Source organism: Hippocampus guttulatus, chromosome 2, assembly GCF_054856545.1.
Source record: "Hippocampus guttulatus isolate MCC_2025c chromosome 2, RoL_Hgut_1.0, whole genome shotgun sequence".
NCBI classification, from domain to species: domain Eukaryota; kingdom Metazoa; phylum Chordata; class Actinopteri; order Syngnathiformes; family Syngnathidae; genus Hippocampus; species Hippocampus guttulatus.
The window spans coordinates 10143398-10158995 of record NC_141262.1 but is presented as its reverse complement, the minus strand read 5'-3'; the positions used below and the strand labels follow the sequence as shown (position 1 = coordinate 10158995).

Here is a 15598-nt window from a genome sequence, read left to right as displayed (position 1 = left end):
ATGCATGTGTTTGGAAAGTGGGAGGAAACCGGAGCACCCAGAGAAAATCCATACAGGCACGGGGAGAACATTTAAACGCGACACAGAAAGGCAGCAGCCGGAATCGAACCGTCCACCTCTGCACTGGGAGGCGGACGTGCTAGCTAACCAGAAAACCGCTGTGCTACCCAACAGAAAAATATGTAATTCAAATTTACGAGATAATCACATTTATGTATTGTTGTGATTTCTAATATTATTGTGAAGACCAGATGGCAACCCCTGTGGCTGTCATGCATGTCACTCTGAAAGATCATTTGGGTAAGGTAATGAAACTACAGAGCCATGAAGGCTTATCAAACCTCTTGTGCAATTTTGGCATTGGTGAGGAAAATAAAATTCTGAACAGATGTCAGCTTCAGATGATTGCCACTTTTAGGTATTCGACCCTCCCAGGTGCAAGTTTCAACTTGGGATGTCGTCAAATGACAACTTAACAAACACATTTGTTCGCCAAAGCATCAAAGGAAGCCAAATGACACATGCCGGTTCTCAAAGCTGTCTGATCTGATTTGACAGCTTGTGCCTGAGGTGCAGACAAGTGGCAAGAGGACATCCAGTAAGAACAATAAAATAATGTCTCATAAAGGACCCGACGTTCAAGTGAAATCCCAATAATCTACTGTCGAGTATGTTCACAGAAGAACCACAATGGAGATACATATTGTCTATCCGGATAACAAACAAATAAAGATCGCGAAGGCAAACAATATGAAACTATATGTGATTCACAAAAGTGACAAAAGGCCACTTGATATCAGCAATTAAAGACCGTCTTGCAGGAATATTAATAACTAAATTAAAATTTTACCCAACCTTGTTTCAAACTACAGAATGAACAGAGCAGATGGCGGATGCTCAAAATATACGTTTTTGATCAACATCAAATTTGACAACTTGACAGGGGGGGGGATCTTTTCTCCATACAACTTAAGAAATGTGCATGTTCCAATGCACAATGCGTATGTTGTGATGAGATGATGCAGTCATCTTAATTGGGTTGTCATCAAAAAAGTTATTCATTCATTTGTACGCACTATAAGTGTGTGTGTGGGGGGGGGGGGGGGTGTTATCAATCTTAAGAGCTGACCAATGACAAGTAAAGCCATGAAGCAATCACGTGGATCCCAAGAAAAGCTGTAGAAGTAAACAATGAATTAAATCGAAGAAATATTTGTGATAAGAGTGGTCACCAATTTGGTAAAAAGTCTGCTTTTCACCAATTATCAGCTTGGATACACCCAAACAGCATACTAGAAACTGTGTCAGAGTTGAATGCCTTTGAGAAAATTGATACGATTGATCATACCTCAGAAGAACCTTCAGCATCACCAAACATCTCATCAAAGTCACTCTGACTTTTCCTCAGAGTCTGGCCAGCAGGCAGCGTATTGTCATTGTAGGAAGACACAAACTTAAAGTCACTGGTTCTGGAGCCTGTTGTCAAGTAGGCGTCATAGTTGTAGGTGCTGCGTAAAGTTCCTGTGCCGTCAACATCTGCGTAATTAGGAGGCAGATACGCGCCAGGGATGGCAACTGCTCCATCAAACAACAGTCTGGGCTTTCTCCTGCGACAAAACCTCACACCCAGGACGATGATGATGAAGGTCAGGAAGAAGGTGGACACGGACACCAGCGCAATGACCAGGTAGGAGGTCAGCTTGGAATTCTTCTCATCATAAGAAATGTCCTCCAGTTCCGGCACCTCGGCCAAGTTGTCCGAAATAAGTAAATACATGGAGCAAGTGGCAGAGAGAGGGGGCTGTCCGTTATCTTTCACGGCCACAATCAGGTTCTGTTTCATGCTGTCAGACTCCGAAATGTCCCGCTGGGTCCTGATCTCTCCACTGTGGAGACCAATGGTGAAGAGTCCCGGGTCTGTGGACTTGACAATATGATAGGACAGCCAGGCGTTCTGTCCCGAGTCTGCGTCCACCGCGATCACTTTGGACACCACAGAGCCTCCGTGTGCTGCTTTGGGGACCAGCTCGGTCATGAAGGAGTTGCCCTCCGGGGCGGGGTACAGAATCTGAGGAGAGTTGTCGTTCACGTCCGATATGAACACGCTGACGCTCACGTTGCTGCTCAGCGGAGGAGAACCGTTGTCTCGGGCCATGACGTGAACTTGAAAACTCCGCAAGTGTTCGTAATCAAACGACCTCACAGCGTGGATCACCCCCGTGTCTCCGTTCACAGAAATGTAAGAGGATGCCGGAGCACCGTTCACCTCAGAAGGTAACAGAGAATAAATTACTGTGCCGTTCTGTCTCCAGTCGGGGTCTCGAGCACTCACCGAGCATAAAGTGGAGCCAGCTTTGTTGTTTTCACTCACATATGCGCTGTAGGACTGCTCCTCAAACACGGGTGGGTTGTCGTTGATGTCTGCTACAGACAAGTAAACACTTTTTGAAGAGGACAACGGAGGTGAGCCCTCATCAGTGGCACTGATTGTAATGTTGTAATCAGACACAAGTTCACGGTCAAGTTGTCCAGTGGTCACTAAAGAATAATAGTTTTTAATCGAAGGAACTAATTTAAAGGGGAAGTTTTGTGGAATGGAGCAGCGTACTTGTCCATTCTTGTCATAGTCTCTGTCCTGCACATTAACAATGCCCACCTCTGTACCAGGTGACACATTCTCTGCAACTGAATTAGACAGAGATTTTAAATTTATCACAGGGGCGTTGTCATTCATGTCAGTGATGGAAATAATCACCTTTGCATAAGAGGACAGCCCGAGCCCATCTTTGGCTTTCACACGTACTTCATATGATGTGCTCGATTCATAGTCAACAGTGCCAACTACAGTGATAGCACCCACTTTACGATCAATGCTGAATAACTTCTTAACATGTTCTGTCACATGTCCAAAATCATAAGTCACATTCCCATTCACCCCTTCATCTGCATCGGTAGCACTCACATTTACCACTACTGTGTTAGGAGGAGAGTTTTCAGGCAGGCTGGCTTTATAAGCGGGCTGGCTGAACGCTGGAGCGTTATCATTAGCATCCAGCACGGTGACATGTATGACTACTGTGCCTGATCTCCGAGGAGAGCCGCCATCTAAAGCTGTGAGAAGCAAATTAATTTCCTGTTTTTGCTCACGGTCAAGTTCTTTGTCAAGAACAAGCTCGACTGTGTTACCACTGACAGACAAAACAAAATTGTCATTTTTCTTCAGCAAGTACTGCTGAACTGAATTTTGTCCTACATCCGCATCGTGGGCCTCCTCTATCACAAAACGAGCCCCTTTGTCGGCTGACTCGCTTATCTCCAAAGCAATGAAGTCATCATTAAACAGCGGCGCGTTATCATTGATATCTTGAATGTGCAAATTAATTCGATGGAGCTCCAGTGGATTCTCCAGGACCACCTCATATTTTAGGACACATGAAGCCCTGTCGTCACAAAGTCCCTCTCTGTCAATCCTGTCGGCCACAATCAGCTCTCCGTTTCTCACGTTTAGATCACAGTAACGTTTTCCACTCCCGTCGGCGTCGATGCGCGCTTTTCTGCCGGACAGCGCGCTCGCCTCCAATCCGAGATCCTTGGCTAAATTCCCAATAACCGATCCTCGTTTCATCTCCTCGGGGAAGGAAAAGCTCACGTCTCCGTGTGCAGAATGCAGCAAAAGGAAAAGGAAATAAAAGATGCGCGATGGAAACAAGGACATTTTCGAACCCATTGCGTGCGCCTTCCGAACGGGCAGGAGAACAATGTGGTCAACAAAATCACTGACATTCAAGCACGCCACTCCACGACAAAATAAAAAAGGGCGTTCAATGATTTTTAAAGCTGGTCTACTGCGCCACCGTGAGTACAGTTTCATGTCGACACAGACAATGTGAAACCAACTCGTTCGTCATTATTTACACAGAACTTTTGTCGCATACACGGTGTTTACGTTATTCTAATAAATAACAGTGTTTGCTCATTTTTTCTGCACTGCATAATTAACTGCAACAAATGCAGGAGTTGATCACGGAGCATCTCACTTTCAAAGTATACCTGACCCTGTCTGACATGTTCGACAAGATTATTATTATTTTTTGGTTCCGGTCCGCTGCACGGTGTTAAAAAATGATTAACATATATCAATTGATGCGTGTGTGTTTGGGGGGGGGGCGTGTTAATCACGCTGCAGTGAGGCTTTTACATTAATTTACAAATATACGTACAATGCACAACTCAAATCAATAATCTGGAAATATACACCCATTTTAGGCTACACTGTCGCTATAATGCTTCAAATACTAGTTTGTTCTTATGTGATGACTAAAGTTGATTTCAGGATGACCACAAATGAATACAATTTTTGTTCACTAAAATGAAAATGGACGAGATAACACACGTTGGAAAATCAAGTGATGATTAATCGGAGCATATTTATTATTAAGAATAGGAACTCCCACATCATACTCGGAATGAATTTGTATGGGTATATTTGCTTATCAGCAAGGCAATAACAGTAAATATCACGACAGCCTGTATTACAAGACTGTTTCACGCAGGACAATCCAATACAAATTTTACTACAATAATCATACTTTGAAAAAAAAGAGTTGAATTTACTTAGTTTTATTTCATCAAGTATTTGCAAAAATATAGAATTATATGAATGCAGGCACATTCTCTTAGAACATATATATCTACTTAAAATTGTTTCTATCCGGATCCAGAACATTTTAATTTGTGCACCCACTTGATGAAATAACATTGAGAAAATTAAACCCAACAATTTTTTCCATTATACTACAGGATTTTAACATTGTCATCACTAACTACAAAGTGCACTAAGAGGCATTTGTAACTTGTGTGTGTGTGTGTGGGGGGGGGTGGTCACTTTGGGCTCTGCTTCTGCATGCCACAAATATCTCAAAAATAAGACCAATATTTTGCATATTTTCTACGTATGTTTTTAAAGATCTCTGCATCAGGTCTGTTGGAAATGCATGTTGCTGTCATTATAGTGTACATTCTTTTGGGGGGAGAGGGTCATTAAACTACAACCTTGTGGTCTTGTAATGGTGAGAAAAACAAAAATTTTCAGATCAAACTTCCTGTGTCTTTCAGCTTCAGCTGCCTCTTGGGACCTCTATAACCTGTTCCCTAACCAGGCTACACGCTTCAACTTAACCAGCCCTCGGATGACAATTCAAAACACTTTTGTACTCAAAACTTCACTGTCCTTTTTGGAGGCAAATCACTCAGGTAAGGAATAGCTGATCTGGTCTGTTAGGACAACCCCGAGGCCATCCGCAAACACTTGAAGGGCCTAAGCACAGTGGAAACCCTTTGGGAGTTTTTTTCTGTTGAAATGCGATACAAATAAATGTGACTTGACTTGATAAGTGCAAGGAAAAGCCCAGGTTGGTGTCAAATAATGATTACAATGAAAGAAACACATGCGCTTGAGATATTGAACAAACCAATAATATAAATTTTCTTTAGATTTATCGATTTAACCTTTATTTATTCAGAAAACAATTCTCATTTGTAATGTTTAACGAGCTGCAGATGGAAGACTAAAGCAAATTAATTCAACTACAGCATTTAAATGGCACAAAGGCTGGCCTTTTGTTATAAGCAGTCGCTGATGAGAACCTGGATGAAGATTAAATTCATGTAAGGCTCAATAAAGAATGTAGGAGCTCCATGTTTTGCCTTACATGTTTTGCTGATTATCCTTCCAAGTACTCAGTGTTTTATTTGTTTTAGTGATATGAGCCAAATGGAGGCGGGTGGCCAGTTAGGTTGAAATTGGGGTTTTCTCAGATGCCGTGTCACTGATTGGGGAAAGCAAACAATTTTCGATGAGCATGTTTTGTACCGAGGCATTCTTGTTGTTGATTTGGTTTGTGGAAAATTAACAAGTTGTGACTTTTCAAGAAATGAAACGTCAATCATTATTTCATGAAGATGATCACTCTGTTGTTTTCGTTTTTACGCCGCTCGTACAAAAAGTCAAAATTAAACAATCAGTAACCAAAAGTGTAGTCGACAAAAGTAGTCGTGGAGAAGTTCCAACAAAGAATCTCAATTCAACTCAACTCTACTGTATTCATAGAGCACTTTCAAACAGCCACCGCTGCATACAAAGTGCTGTACAAGGAGCAATTAACATATACAACAAACAGTAAAGCAAATCGGTAACAAAGACGGTAGAAAGCACCGAACAGCAAAACCAAGAGCAAATCTAAGTCATGCTGAGTCAAATGCCAAGGAATACAAGTGAGTTTTGAGGCGGGTTTTAAAGATGGGCAGCGAGGAGGCTTAAATATTATAAATATTATAAGTATAAAGAATATTAAAAATACTGTAGATTAGGCGAATAATAGTGACTGAATAATAGCAATCTCACTGTGGACCATTCATCTTGTCAAATTCAAGGACTGTGCTGTGAAATTTCATCCGGCTTGGTCACAATCTTCAGAAAAAATATTGCAGACTGTTAATTAAGAAAAAAAATTATATTTTGGATCAATGTCAAGTTTGATAACTGGGGTAGAAATCACTAAATGGTTAAGAAAATGTGAACATAATGGGGCACAATAAGTATGTTAGGGTCAGATGAAGTCATATGTGTGAGGAAGCGTTATTGGCTCATGAAAACTTTTGCAATACCCCATTGTAGAAAATGTTCTCAATCAAATGACCGGACTTACAATGACAACTTTATCTTTGAGGGCAATCAAATTTCATGAGCAAACCAATCAAGCTATAAATCAATCAAGAAAGAAGAAAGACATGGCACAACTAAGACTAAGTGGGCCAACAATAAATGGGATTGAGTGGCAAGCAACCTGCAATATATCGGCCTTTCAACCAAAAGCAAATCGGACAGATTCAAGCACCGATTATGAGCAACAGCATGAGTAATAAACACCAACAGGAAAATGTGAATTAGACAAACTAAAATGAGACTCTTGATCGTACCTCAGGTGACCCTTGAGTATCTCCAAAAATTTCATCAAAGTCACTTGGACTTTTCCTCAGAGTGTGGTCAGCAGGCAGCGTGTTGTCATTGTAGGACGAAACAAACTTAAAGTCACTGGTTCTGGAGCCAGTTGTCAAGTAGGCATCATAGTTGTAGGTGCTGCGTAAAGTTCCTGTGCCGTCAACATCTGCGTAATTAGGAGGCAGATACGCGCCGGGGATGGCAACTGCTCCATCAAACAACAGTCTTGGCTTTCTCCTGCGACAAAACCTCACACCCAGGACGATGATGATGAAGGTCAGGAAGAAGGTGGACACGGACACCAGCGCGATGATCAGGTAAGAGGTCAGCTTGGAATTCTTGTCGTCATAAGAAATGTCCTTCAGTTCCGGCACCTCGGCCAAGTTGTCCGAAATAAGTAAATACATGGAGCAGGTGGCAGAGAGAGGGGGCTGCCCGTTATCTCTCACGGCCACAATCAGGTTCTGTTTCATGCTGTCGGACTCCGACATGTCCCGCTGGGTCCTGATCTCTCCACTGTGGAGACCAATGGTGAAAAGTCCCGGGTCTGTGGACTTGACAATATGATAGGACAGCCAGGCATTCTGTCCGGAGTCTGCGTCCACCGCGATCACTTTGGACACCACAGAGCCTCCGTGTGCAGCTTTGGGGACCAGCTCGGTCATGAAGGAGTTGCCCTCCGGGGCGGGGTACAGAATCTGAGGAGAGTTGTCGTTCACGTCCGATATGAACACGCTGACGCTCACGTTGCTGCTCAGCGGAGGAGAACCGTTGTCTCGGGCCATGACATGGACTTGAAAACTCCTCAAGTGTTCGTAATCAAACGACCTGACGGCATGGATCACCCCCGTGTCTCCGTTCACAGACACAAAGGAGGACACTGGGGCACCGTTCACCTCTGAAGGTAAAAGAGAATAAATCACGGTGCCGTTCTGTCTCCAGTCGGGGTCTCGAGCACTAACGGAACATAAAGTGGAGCCAGCTTTGTTATTTTCACTCACATATGCGCTGTAGGACTGCTCCTCAAACACGGGTGGGTTGTCGTTGATGTCCGCTACAGACAAGTGAATACTTTTCGAGGATGACAAAGGAGGAGAGCCCTCGTCAGTGGCACTGATTGTAATGTTGTACTCAGACACAAGTTCGCGGTCAAGTTGTCCAGTGGTCACTAAAGAATAATAGTTTTTAATAGAAGGAATGAATTTAAAGGGTACATTTTGTTGAATGGAGCAGCGGACTTGCCCGTTTTGCTCCGAGTCTCTGTCCTGCACATTGATGAGGCCCACCTCTGTACCAGGTGACACATTCTCCGATATTGGGTTAGATAGTGATTTTAAATTGATTACAGGAGCGTTGTCATTTACATCAGTAAGGTCAACGATTAATACTGAATATGATACTAAGCCAAGACCATCTCTAGCACTTATTTGCATTTCATAAGATGATATTTTCTCATAATCAACAACACCAGCCACTCTCACTTCTCCAGTTTTGGGATGTAACGTAAAGACGTTGACATTGTCACCAGATGCATGGTCAAACGCATATGAGATTTCACTATTTAATCCTTCATCTGCGTCACTTGCACTCACGGTGACCACCAAAGTGTCAAGAGGAGAGTTTTCAGGCAGACTGGCTTTATAGACAGGCTGACTAAACACTGGTACGTTATCATTCGCATCCAGCACAGTGACGTGGATGGCTACTGTGCCGGATCTCTGAGGAGAACCGCCATCATATGCGGTCAGCAAAAGCATGATGTCCTTTTTATTTTCTCGATCTAGTTCTTTGTCCAAGATCAATTCGCAGTTCTTTCGTCCTCCCGTTTTAGTGTTTACATTTAATTTAAAATGATCATTCTGCTGCAAAGCGTAGCTTTGAACAGCATTTTCTCCGATGTCTCCATCATGCGCTTCTCCAAGAAGAAAATGAGCACCCTTAACTGCTGATTCTCGTATTTCAAATTTGAGTGAATCTTCATAAAACTGTGGTGAATTGTCATTGATATCTAGAATACGGATGCTAATACGGTGCAGTTCTAATGGGTTTTCAAGGACAAGTTCCTGTTTTAAAACACACGATGCCTTTTTACCGCAAAGTCCCTCTCTGTCGATCCTTTCCTGAACAAGCAAGTCACCCGTGTTGAGGTTGATTCCGCAGAGCTGCACGTTGTCATCCTCGGGATCAATGCGTGCTTTACGAGCAGATAACTGGCCCACATTTAGTGCCAAATCCTTGGCGATATTCCCGATTACAGATCCACGTTTCATCTCCTCTGTGATAGAGTAGCTCACGTCTCCCTCGATGGTGCGGATAAAAAAGACAAGAAAAGCGAGGCCGTAAGCAAACGGCGCAAATCTTTCGTTCTCCATTGCACTCCAAAGAAAATTGAATCAAAAGATGAACAACAATATGAATATGATCTCCTGAATATCCACCGATTTTTCCACAGAAGTCTTGTTTTCCGGCGTCTCAACCAGAGCTACACAACAATAAAATCCGACTTGTGTGTCGACGCAAATGGGTGTGAAATTCAAGACCGTTTTTGAATGAGAGCATACTGACATCTAGAGTATATTTTTTGTCATAACAGCTAGTTGTAGAAAAAAAAGTTACTGTAATTAGTATTGGGACTGGTTTTGGATGGTCGCTAATTTGTCAAAGTAGATTAAAATGCAAATTAGAAATATATGATCGTATCAAGATAGAATGTCATCTCTACAAACAAATTGTTGAAATTTTTTAAAATTGTTGAAAATTGTTGAAAATAATATAAACATAAGCGTAACGTTCTCTAACAAGAAAGAGAAAAGTTGCTGAAGAAAACGTTGCAATGTCAGCGACAAAAAAAAGAGCATATTTTCAGGACCATGGACAGGGGTGAAAGGAGTGACAATACAATGAGCCACATTGGCTTCAAAGCTCCACTGGCAAAATGAGCATGAGACTTTCTGAACAACAGGTTCACCACCTGAACTACAAATCCTCAGAACTGGTATCAGACCATGAAAACATATTCCGCTGAGACAAAAATAACTGACAAAGGTTAGTTTCGTCAGGGAAGGTAACGTCAACAGCCGAACCCCCCAGTAAATTGTCTAAATATATTTTCTAAATGTTTTCCAACAACAACACATATGACAAATTCCTTTTCAAACATGAACCACAAGAAGCTTCATGGATTGATGCGTTTTTTTTCTTCATTTTGTGAGATGCACGTTTTGTGGGTGCAAATTAGATTATCGATAAATCGGCTGAAAAATAATGTTTCTGCTTAAACCGTTTAAGAAATCATGCAAATTAAGATACACGAAAGCAAAGAAAAAAGGGAACATATTTTTTTATGAAGAAACTACAACAATGGAAACTTCTGTTGAAAAATTAGTAGTGTTATTTATCAGACTTTTTTTTTGAAATCATGCTCACGCTGCTTTGTCACGTCCGATTTGCACTCATGTAAATGTGGCGTCTGATCAAAAGTATGGGAATGTTTTTGGTACAGCCTTGCTATGTTTTTTGTTTGCTCAAAATTTGATTTACAAGTTTGGTGTGGGCTTGTGTATCTTGTCAATCTGTCTCAGAATACATTCATTTTGATGCAGTTCATATTGGGAAAAAAAAAAGTTAAGTGTTGTCCTCAAATGGAAAGATATCAAAAAGCCAAATTTCCAAGTCCAATGAGATTGCATCATGACAAAATGATATTAAATAAGAAAGACTTATCATCATGCAATGCAACCTCAAAAGTATTTTCGATATAAGCGATAAACTGAAACTGTCAGGGTTCCCTTAAAGTCGCCATTATCACACTAGTGCCTGTTTTTTTTGCAAACTGTAATAACAATTTGTGGATCTTATGCTCGAGCATTCAATGCTGCAGTGCATGAAGCAAGGTGGCCATTGCAGGAGGAGTTCAGTGATAAAGAACCTGACAGTCCCAGCTTCTTTGTGATGAAGGACGACACTCAAAACCTCCAACCTCCCTTGTCAATTGTTCTACTGTATCAGTGAACAAAATTGGCACGGACACACTTCGCACGCTCCCAGAAGAGGGAACGCTGTTTAAATTACACATGGGGAGCCTCTGAGTCCGAATTTACATTTCACTTCCTTCTCAATGTGATTGCAACGTTTGGTTATTATAAACAATTGGCTATAATACACTCTTTTATGGGAACACAGTTTTACCCAAAAGTAAAAGCACTCAAAATTTGTTTTTGAAGGCCAATACTGGAATGTTCTGATGTTCCTCTGGCAGAGTTATAATTTCTAACAGAACAACAATATCAATATACATGGCATAACTGAAACAGATGAAGTGTATAACAACAGCGCAGAGGGAGAAATGGCAAACTATTTGTTTTGCAAATGCAGGGAAATTGTGTTTCATGATCTTTGGAGTAAATGTGAAATCAAAACAATGGATGAAATTTGTGGAATCTTGGAAAGTAACTACATCATGTGTGATATGTGAATGATAGTCCAAAGAGTTCCTCCTGCGTGATTTACTGCGATTATTTCTAGTTTCAACTGTGAAAACCATGTAAAAGTTCAAAACGTTGAAACGCTGAATGAAGGAAAGGTGCCTGTTTTGATGCAAATAGGAAAAGCCAACTACAGTCTCCGATTAACCGTCATATTATTTAAATATTTTCACGACAAGTTTGAAGAGTCACCACGTTCTTCCTGAACAATAATAATGTTCCATCCATCTATCCATATGCCGATCCGCTTTTCCTCACAGGGGTCGTGGGGGGTGCTGGAGCCTATCCCAGCTGCCTTCGGGCAGTAGGCGGGGGACACCCTGAATCGGTTGCCAGCCAATCACAGAGCACACATAGGAGAACAACCATGCGCGCTGACACTCACACCAAGGGGCGATATTTAGAGTGTTCAATCAGACTGCCATGCATGTTTTTGGAATGTAAGAGGAAACCGGAGTGCCCGGAAAACCCATGCAGGCCCGGGGAGAACATGCAAACTCCACACAGGAAGGCCGGAGCCAGGATCAAACCCACGACCTCTGCACTGTGAAGTCGACGCGCTAACCACTGGGTCACCGGGCCGCCCAATAACGTTTTTATTGTATTATTATTTTTTTAATGATTATTAATTTATTTATTTACATTAGTAAATGTCCCTACCTCCAAAGGGTCAAAAGAATCATGAAGCTCATCCACAAAGTCTGTTGGGCTTTTCCTCAGAGTCTGGTCAGCAGGCAGCGTGTTGTCATTGTAGGAAGACACAAACTTAAAGTCACTGGTTCTGGAGCCTGTTGTCAAGTAGGCGTCATAGTTGTAGGTGCTGCGTAAAGTTCCTGTGCAGTCAACATCTGCATAATTAGGAGGCAGATACGCGCCAGGGATGGCGACTGCTCCATCAAACAAGAGTCTGGGCTTTCTCCTGCGACAAAACCTCACACCCAGGACGATGATGATGAATGTCAGGAAGAAGGTGGACACGGACACCAGCGCGATGATCAGGTAAGAGGTCAGCTTGGAATTCTTGTCGTCATAAGAAATGTCCTTCAGTTCCGGCACCTCGGCCAAGTTGTCCGAAATAAGTAAATACATGGAGCAGGTGGCAGAGAGAGGGGGCTGTCCGTTATCTTTCACGGCCACAATCAGGTTTTGTTTCATGCTGTCAGACTCCGAAATGTCCCGCTGGGTCCTGATCTCTCCACTGTGGAGACCAATGGCGAAGAGTCCCGGGTCTGTGGACTTGACAATATGATAGGACAGCCAGGCGTTCTGTCCGGAGTCTGCGTCCACCGCGATCACTTTGGACACCACAGAGCCTCCGTGTGCAGCTTTGGGGACCAGCTCGGTCATGAAGGAGTTGCCCTCCGGGGCGGGGTACAGAATCTGAGGAGAGTTGTCGTTCACGTCCGATATGAACACGCTGACGCTCACGTTGCTGCTCAGTGGAGGAGAACCGTTGTCTCGGGCCATGACATGGACTTGAAAACTCCTCAAGTGTTCATAATCAAACGACTTGACAGCGTGGATCACCCCCGTGTCTCCGTTCACAGACACAAAGGAGGACACAGAGGCACCGTTCACCTCAGATGGTAAGAGAGAATAAATCACGGTGCCATTCTGTCTCCAGTCGGGGTCTCGAGCACTAACGGAACATAAAGTGGAGCCAGCTTTGTTATTTTCACTCACATATGCGCTGTAGGACTGCTCCTCAAACACGGGTGGGTTGTCGTTGATGTCCGCAACAGACATGTGAATACTTTTCGAGGAGGACAGAGGAGGCGAGCCCTCGTCAGTGGCACTGATTGTAATGTTGTACTCAGACACAAGTTCACGGTCAAGTTGACCAGTGGTCACCAGAGAATAATAATTTTTAATAGAAGGAACTAACTTAAATGGGGCGTTTTGCTGAATGGAGCAGCGGACCTGTCCATTCTTGTCATAGTCTCTGTCCTGCACGTTAATGATACCCACTTCAGTACCAGGTGACACATTCTCTGCTAATGGATTAGACAGTGATTCTACATGTATCACTGGAGCATTATCATTCACATCAGTGATGGAAATGATGACCTTAGCATATGTTGAGAGTCCCAGTCCATCTTTTGCCTTCACACGGATTTCATATGAAGTGCTTGATTCATAGTCAGCTGTGCCAATTACAGCGATTGTTCCCACTTTACGATCAATACTAAATGTCTTCTTTACATCTTCTGTAACATGTCCAAAATCATAACTCACATCTCCATTCACTCCTTCATCAGCATCAGTCGCACTAACTTTAATGACTACTGTGTTAGGAGGAGAGTTTTCAGGCAGGCTGGCTTTATAAACGGCCTGGCTGAACACTGGGGCGTTATCATTTGCATCCAGCACGGTGACATGTACAACCACTGTGCCTGATCTCCGAGGAGATCCGCCATCTAAAGCTGTGAGAAGCAAATTCATTTCACTTTGCTTTTCACGGTCAAGTTCTTTGTCAAGAACAAGCTCGACTGTGTTACCACTGACAGACAAAACGAAATTATCATTTTTCTTTAGCAAGTACTGCTGAACTGAATTTTGTCCTACATCCGCATCGTGGGCCTCCTCTATCACAAAACGAGTCCCTTTGTCGGCTGACTCGCTTATCTCCAAATCAATTAAGTCATCTTTAAACAGAGGGGTGTTATCATTTATATCCTGAATGTGCAGATTCATTCGATGAAGTTCGAGTGGATTCTGCAGCACAACCTCATGTTTCAGGACGCACGAAGCCTTGTCACCACAAAGCCCCTCTCTATCAATCCTGTCGGCCACAATCAGCTCTCCGTTTCTCACGTTTAAATCACAGTAACGTTTTCCACTCCCGTCGGCGTCGATGCGCGCTTTTCTGCCGGACAGCGCGCTCGCCTCCAATCCGAGATCCTTGGCTAAATTCCCAATAACCGATCCTCGTTTCATCTCTTCGGGAAAGGAAAAGCTCACGTCTCCGTGTGAGGAATGAAACAAAAGGAAAAGGAAATAAAATGTGTGCGCCTGAAACGTGGTGCACATCGACGCCATCATTAAAAAAAGATCCGTTCAAAAGACGTGGACATGAGATATATACAACACAGAGGTCCAAATTATAATTGTACACTTTACAGGAACGACAATTTGATGTTATCCTCCCTCCAGCCCAAATGCTTGTGCGGCCAAACGCCCTTCCACAAAAGAGAGAAAGACTCGTAATTTCAAGATTGGTCTATATCGCCATCTTGAGTCGACTTGCACTATCACACTTAAACAACATAGTAGGAAGGAAGTCCACGAATTCAGTGTTGAGTTAAATTTTAAATTGCGACCTGTAATGTATTTTTCACAAACAGAATGCAATGGAAATTACTTATCTTGATTGAGGTAATGTGCAAAATATTAGGCAGCACTCAATTTGTAAATTCATCCAATCTCCTGTTTTGATATCAATCCTCATACACTCTAATCTAACGGAAGCATGCGCCCTTAAAAAAAATATTTTGATGCATCGCATCTTCACAAGATATGCTTCATATTTTGTCTTCACTAATCAAGAACTGTAACTTGAACAGTGCACTGACAGAAGTGATTGCATACCACAATCATCACTCGCGTGGCCATTTCTAAATTTCCATCGAGTCAAAGTCGCGTTTCCCGCCCATCTCACTAGTTGAAACGAATATAAACACAATCCGTCATTGGACGGGGACGTCTGATCTGTGGCGCATCTCTGGGAGTAGGTATAAAATAAACGATTTGGCCGACACTTTCCGAATATGTCCCCACCGGCACCCCATCACCCCACAACTCTTTCAGCAAAACGATCAGTATGCCCATAATACACTTTTTGAACTGATCTTGACGGTATCTTCAACGGTCCGCGCACACACACCCAACAGGATATGAGAGGTTATCAAATGTTTACACACACACACACACAGACGCACGCACGCGCACGCGCGCGCACAACACACACACGCACGCGCGCACGCACAGTGACCATTGAAATACACAATCAATCAAACTTGGATGGAATAAAATACAAATACGAACAAAATAAACACAGCTTTTGCCTCTAAAAAAAACACCACTAGTTAACCAAATGAATCAGTCCTTCAACAGC

The 15598-nt window shown here is 42.8% G+C and overlaps 1 protein-coding gene across 16 annotated transcripts in view; it reads right to left on the bottom strand.

The window, feature by feature from the left end:
• The window catches only part of LOC147208464 (protocadherin gamma-C5-like), a 231170-nt gene that overhangs the window by 158816 nt on the left and 56756 nt on the right, over positions 1 to 15598 (bottom strand). Inside the window, exon 1 of one of the 16 annotated variants that reach the window (XM_086135742.1) lies at positions 12145 to 14541. The exons of 13 other annotated variants lie outside the window; for them this stretch is intronic. In XM_086135742.1, the coding sequence (XP_085991868.1) occupies positions 12145 to 14526 (2382 nt within the window). In that variant the 5' untranslated portion in view covers positions 14527 to 14541. Of the gene's footprint in view, positions 1 to 1348; positions 3740 to 6978; positions 9419 to 12144; positions 14542 to 15598 lie in introns of those variants that run through there. 2 more of the 16 variants (XM_086135628.1, XM_086135768.1) reach the window with 2 other exon arrangements.